This window comes from Vombatus ursinus, unplaced genomic scaffold, assembly GCF_900497805.2.
Source record: "Vombatus ursinus unplaced genomic scaffold, bare-nosed wombat genome assembly UNPS02009824.1, whole genome shotgun sequence".
NCBI lineage: Eukaryota > Metazoa > Chordata > Mammalia > Diprotodontia > Vombatidae > Vombatus > Vombatus ursinus.
The window spans coordinates 11193634-11200676 of record NW_020949602.1 but is presented as its reverse complement, the minus strand read 5'-3'; the positions used below and the strand labels follow the sequence as shown (position 1 = coordinate 11200676).

At 43.5% G+C, this 7043-nt stretch overlaps 1 protein-coding gene across 1 annotated transcript in view; it reads right to left on the bottom strand.

The window, feature by feature from the left end:
• UBE2U (ubiquitin conjugating enzyme E2 U) overlaps positions 1 to 3131 on the bottom strand; it is a 64535-nt gene extending 61404 nt beyond the window's left edge. Inside the window, exon 1 of the mRNA XM_027852734.1 lies at positions 2648 to 3131. Within this exon, the coding sequence (XP_027708535.1) occupies positions 2648 to 2713 (66 nt within the window). The 5' untranslated portion in view covers positions 2714 to 3131. The remainder of the gene's footprint in view (positions 1 to 2647) is intronic.
• Between the last annotated feature and the right edge of the window lie 3912 nt (positions 3132 to 7043).

Sequence of the window (7043 nt, the reverse complement as noted above, 5' to 3'; positions counted from 1 at the left end):
TACCACTACTACTGCTACTACTACTACTACTACTACTACTGTTGCTGTTACTGCTGCTGCTGCTACTACTGTTACTGCTGCTGCTGCTGCTACTACTCCTACTCCTACTCTTATTACTGTTTACTACTGTTGCTGCTACTACTAGTAGTGTTGCTGCTGCTGCTACTACTACCACTACCACTACTACTACTACTACTACTACTGTTGCTGCTACTGCTGCTGCTGCTACTACTACTACTACCACTACCACTACCACTACCACTACCACTACTACTACTACTACTGTTGCTGCTACCACTATTATTATTATTTTCAAAACACCTTGGGAGATGAATTGTCATTATCCCTACCTTATAGTTGAAGCAGCTGAGGCTGACAGAGGTTAAGTGACTTGCCCAGGGTCATACAGCTAGTAAGTGTTTGAGGCTGTATATGAACTCACGTTTTCCCAACTCCAGGTCCACTGCACCCTGGCTGCCTCCAAGGTATTTTAAGTCATTGAGGATTCCACACAATGCAAGGTTTTACTACCAATAATAGCTAGTATTAGAGAGAACTTTAAGGCCTCCAAAGCATTTTTCTTATGTCAGGCTATCTGAGCCACAGATTCATTCATCATAGATCATTGTTGACAAAGGTGCTGAGCACTTGAACTGGACTGAAGAGACATGAGGGCAAACCCTAGTTCCAACACATACCACCTGTACAAATTGAGTAAATCACCTCTCAGCCTCAGCTTTTCTCATCTTTAAAATGAAGGTGCTACTTTTATTCCCTACCTCCTAGAGCTGTGGCAAGGAAAGCCCTCTGGGAATTTCAGAGTGCAGCGATGTTTGTGTTATAACACGATTTAAAGCATTTCATATTCCTTTTCACCAGAGAGAAGGCCAACAAATTCCCACTAGGCACATTGGACTCTGCTGCCTTCTGGGTTCTTCTAGTACCATCCTGAGATCAGTAACAATAACAGAATTCCTCACAGCCTTAATGGGTGCAGTGCTCTAAACAGCAGGTGAGGGAGACCGTACGTCAACCCCATTGAGGGATAACACTGAGGTACTTGTGGGTATCATCCCATTGAAACAGAGGAAGCTGCTTCTGGAGCAAGGGAAGGTGGCAGTAGACAAAGTGCTGAGTCTCTGATCAAACAATCTGATTTCATATGCTAGCATGTGTCTTAACACAGCACCACTTCAGGTCAGTGTCTGGCACAGAGTAAGCTCTTAATAAATGCTAGTTACCAAATGACTGACTCATTATCTAAGAGTTCATTTCTCTGGGCCTCAGTTTCCTCCTTTGTAAAAGGAGGGATTGTATTGAAGGTCTTTCCAGTTCTAATTTATGATTGCCAACCCCTTCTTTTTTCCATTCTCCCTTCGCTCTGTCTCTGTCTCTCTTTGTCTCTCCATCTTTATATCTCTCCATCTCTGTCTCTGTATGTCTGTCTGTCTCTCTGTCTTCTTCTGCTGCCTCTTCTTCTGCTTCTTCTTCTTCCTCCTCCTCCTCTTCCTCTTCCACAGCTCTTGTCTAAGGCCTGCCAGTGACCATCATTTACCTTGCTTAGCAATTGGTGGCTTTTGGGTCCAATGGAGTCAAAGTGTTTAAAGCTACAGAGTGGCATTTAGGTACAGGTGCTACTATTTAGGTGAAGAATATAATAGACAAAAAGCTTGAAATCAAGTGCTCTTGCATTCAGATAGGGCTTAAATACCACATGCCTGACTTGAGAGGCAGCAGATTCAGTGTCTAAAAGGCCAGCCTTGGAGTCAGGAAGACATGGGTTCAAGTCTTACCTCTGATTTATAGCTGTATGACTTTGGGTAAGTCATTTAACCTTTCACTTCCCTAGGCTACTTTCTCTAAGACTGTAGATTATAAAGCAGGTGTTCATTTGCTTTGGTAGCAGGAGTTTGTTCATTGACAGTTCCTAACACCAATAAAATCACAAATCTAGCCCAAAATAATCAATGGAAGAACTCTTTAGAATGGTGTAACAAGAATATTAGCAGTCCAACTCATAACTGAATCATTTGTCTCTTCTACAACAACCCCCTGTACCTCAGTTTCTTTATTTTTCAAATAAGAAAATTGGATTACAAGATAATAACACTAATAATAGCTAATGTTCTATAGTGATTTCCAATTTACAATGAGCCTTCTCTCATGTACTTTCATCCAATCTAGATAACCTATAAAGTCCCTTGCAAATCTCTGGATTAAGATCCTTAGAAATGGTTCTTTACTCTCCAGTGACAGGAAGATCACTACCTCCTGTGGGAGTCCATTCCGTGGCTGGACAGTTCCAACCTATCTTTGTAATTTTGACTTTCAGAGTCTTTCCGCCCACAGGTCTCACCCCTGATTGTGAAAGACCGTGCACAGGATCGTAGATTTTGATTGAGAAGGTACTTGAGAGGCCATCAAGTTAAACCTCCTCCTTTTAAAGATGAGGAAAGGAAAACCTTAAGTGACTTGCCAAAATTTGAAACCAGGTCTTCTGACTCTTCTGACTTCTGACCCTGCACCATGAAGGTGAGAGGAAAAACATCAAGATTTAAAAAACAAACTGATAACCACATGGAATACTGCCCCCTCCTCCAGCAACACCGCTTCTGTTTTCCCTCCCTTCCCCATCCTTTCTACTCACAAACAGGTTTTCTTCTTGGAGGTCCATGAATTCTTTCTCCAGCAACAAGTAAGATCTGCAATGCATGGTGGGGCTGCAGGGATGCGGGCGCCTGCCCACACACTAGCTTGCTCCCAAGCCGACTCAAGGGCAGGTGTCCTTCCAAGCACTTCCTGGAGCTGTCCTACGAGGGGCTTCTCACCGCTTTCAAGGGGAGGAAAGCCTCAGTCCGGGGGCTCACGAAGGCTCCGCTTCTCCTGGGCTCAGGATGGTTAAGCCAAGGATGCTTGGGATAGTAAACGCCTTGCCGGCGATGGGCTTTCCCGGCGGTTGGGCTGCGTCACCTCCCAGCCCAGGCCAGGGGAGGATGTCCGAAGGCCTGCAGCCCCTGGCCAGGGATGTGCCCACCCACAGGACAGCGAGAAGGGAGCTCCAAGGGTGTGTGCTACTGCTAACAGCAATGTAGGTCATAGGGAGGTGACGGATGATGGTGATGGATGGAGGACTTGTTGGGCCACTGTGTGTGGGTGTTGTGGGCGTTGCTGGGGGGATTGGTTGCCCTGGCAACCGCGAGGGGGCGGGAGGAGAAGCCTCCGCCTTCTCCAATCAGCGATGGGGAAAGGCGGGCGGGCCCAGTTCCGAGGTCAATCGTCCAACGGTCCCACTTTGGAAAGGCGGGGACTACCCAGCCCAGAGGCCGTTGTCCTGGAGACTGGCAGACGCCGAGCATCATCCGGGCCGGCCCAGCCAGGGAGAGTCCAGCCAGGGCTAGTCAGGGGCTGCGAAGTCAGAGCTGGGGGCCCTTCTGGTGGTCTCTGTGGGATCCTAGAGCTCCAGGAGCGAAAGTGTCCCTTTTACATAGGAGCCAGCCCCCCCAACAGTCGGACTAGTGATTCGGACCTCTAACCCACTCAGCCCAAGTCTGGGAATGTTAGAGCGGTGGCAAGCGTCCTTAGAAACCCAAACATCGGAACGTGGAACGTAGAACGCAGGAGGACGAAGGCACTGAGACCCTCGAATGTCCAAGGCGAGAGGAGAGAGAGTCTTTAGAAACAGAGCCCAAGCCCTGGGAGGGGTCTTAGTACTCTAAGATGGGGAAAGGAAGGGAGAGTGGCTACTGTATAGAGCTGATGGCCTGGGGGAGAATTGAAGGGTCAAAGGATTGGAGGTCACAGGAGGACAAAGAGTAGCCAATAAGATCATTGTCAGATATCATTAGATTTCAGAATTTTCTAACATGGAGGTGGTACATCTGTGTGTGTGGCTGAGGTAGAGTAGAGGAGTAGCTTATAGGAAGTGAGTAAGTTAAGGAACTGAGTGGTTAGGGTGTTTAAGGGAGAGTCAATACCTGTGTTGAAGCCTCCTTCTTAATATGAGAGCAGGCACTGGAGAAAAGTAGGGGAAAAAAACTCTTATTAGAGAATGTCAGAGCTGGGAGAGACCTTGGAAACAGTAGGTCTTAGAACAAGGACCATAAAACTGTTAGAACAAGAACTAGTTAGAGGAGGAGAGAACCTTAGAAACATAGGATGATATAGAACGAGGAACATAGAATGCAAAATCAGGAAACACATTAGGGCAGGAAAGCACCTTTAGTATATAGGGTGTGGGAACAAGGAACATAGAACAGCAGGGCAAGAAAGATGGTGGAGAAGAACATCTAAACACAGGCTATCAGAGCTACTGTTAGAACAAGAACTAGTTAGAGGAGGAGAGAACCTTAGAAACATAGGATGATATAGAACGAGGAACACAGAATGCAAAATCAGGAAACACATTAGGGCAGGAAGGCACCTTTAGTACATAAGGTGTGGGAACAAGGAATGTAGAACAGCGGGGCAAGAAATATGGTGGAGAGGAACATCTAAACACAGGCTATCAGAGCTAAAGGGGAACTAAAAAACATGGAATGTTAGAGCTGAAAGGAACCTTCACCACGTCCAATGTTAGGACACAGCGTGGATGATGTCAGAGCAGGAAGAGTCCTTAGAGTGGTACAACGAGGCACATAGGAGGAACAAAGATGCAGGCAGCTCTCAGCAGCACAGAACACAAGGACATGGAGCAGATCAGAGCTGGAGGGAAGCTTAGAGACCATCAAGTCCTTCTATTTTATAGAATAGACAAACGAGGTCCAAAAAGGGTAGTTGCCCAAAATCACCCAGACAGTAAGGAGCAGAACCAGAGCTCAAAGGCAGGGGAGACACTGTTGTGGAATTGAATTGGGGTAAGGGGGGGAGGACTGATGTATTTCATTCAGTAAATGCTTGTTGATTGACTGATTGTATTTGGAGTCAAAGGACCTGGGATCAAATCTCACCTCCACTACTTACTAGCTGTGCGGCAAGTCACTCATACTCTCCGGGCTTCATTCTCCTCATCTTTAAGATAAGGGAATCGTATTTAGATGATCACTGAGGCTCCTTCCAGTTCTAAATCTTCTGATTTAGCCCCTACAAATTCAGTTCTCTCTCCCTAGCCCTACCCTTCTCCCATTCCTCCCCTTCTTTGTGTATAAACCAATTGGCTTCCCCAAGGTGAAATGAATGGACTGGACTAATTGATCTCCAAGGGCCCTTCCCACTCTAGAAACATGCTACAATTTTACCCAATTCCAGAATGATTCTCTTAATAGCTCCAGGCACGTGGAGACACTCCATAAATAAACTTGTTCTGAAAGGGAAGGTACTTTGATGCCATTGCCTCAGATGAACCCAGTTTCCCACTCCATTGAAACTGCAGTCCTAATCAAACTAATCCTTTCTCATATTCTTTAATAGGTACTATTCCCTCTCTGATATGTATATATATATATATAATATATATATTTATATATATACACATACACTCACACATACATATATACATTTGTACACATATATACACACATATATACATATACACACATGTATATATATGTGTATGTATACACACACACATATATATATGTATATATATATATCCCTCTCCATTTAATCCAGTAATCATTTATTAAGCAAATAATGCTTGCAAAGCCTATATGGAAGATGGCAGGAGTACAGGCAGCAGCCCAACTGAACTCTCCCAACATTCCCCTCCAAACAACATTAAAATAACTCTTCAAATCAAATTATTGAGCAGCAGAGCCAATAAAAGGTCAGAGTGAGACATCTTTCCAGTCTAAGACAATTTATGAGGTCTGCAGGAAAGGTCTGTGACACTGGGTAGAGACCCACCTGGAGTGGTACACAGCCATTCCTCGATTGATAAACGGTCAAAGGATATGACCAGACAGTTTTCAAAAGAAGAACTCAAAGCTATCTATAGTCATATGGAAAAAAATGCTTTAAAATACTAGTGATTAAAGAAATGCACATTAATACAACTGTGAGGTACCACCTCACACCTATCAGTAATGACAAATGTTGGAGGGGATGAGGGAAAATAGGTACACGATAAATGTTGGTGGGATAGTGAATTGGTCCAACCTTTCTGGAGAAAAATTTGGAACTGTGACCAAAGGGCTATAAAACTGTGCATATACTTTGAACTAGCAATACTGCTACTAGATTTATAACCCAAAGAGATCAAGAAAAAGGAAAGGGACTTATATGTACAAAAATATTTATAGCAGCTCTCTTTGTGGTAGCATAGAATTGGAAACTGAGGGGATGCCCATCAACTGGGTAATGGCTGAACAAGTTGTGGCATATAATTGTGATGGAGTACTATTGTGCTATAAGACATGACAAAGGGAGTGGTTTCAGAAAGGAAAAAAAAAACATGGCAAGACCTATGTGAACTGATGCAAATTTAAGTAGAAAATCAAAAGATCCTTGTGCACAGTAACAGCAATGTTGTAATAATGATCAACTGGAAAAGACTCCGCTACTTTGATCAATGTAATGATCCAAGACAATTCCAAAGGACTCATGATGAAAAAATGCCATCTGCCTCCAGAGAGAGAACTGATGAACTTGGGGTGCAAATTGAAGTACAATTTTCTTGATTTCTTTTTTTGGCAATATAGCTAATATGAAAATATGTTTTTCATGATTTCACATGTATAATTGATATAATTTTTCTTGCCTTCTCAGTGGGTGGGAGTGGGGTAGGCACAAGGGAAAGAATTTGGAATGCAATTTTGAAAGAAAAGAATATTAAAAATAAATAATATTTTTTAAAAAAGAAAAAAGCCTACATGAAATATTTTTTCCTAAATTTGAATGCGACAAGTCACATTACAAAAAAGAGGTTTGTATGACAAAAGCATGTTTGGTACTCCAAAGAAAGGCCTACAGAAGTTGGTTGTATCACAGAAAATTCTCTGCAGAGAATAATCCTGGAACTAAATCACTTTCATTGGTTGCCATCACACTGATAGCAATTATTTACCGATCATCTGAAAGCAACAGTTGAATTCAAGGCTGTTGTCACT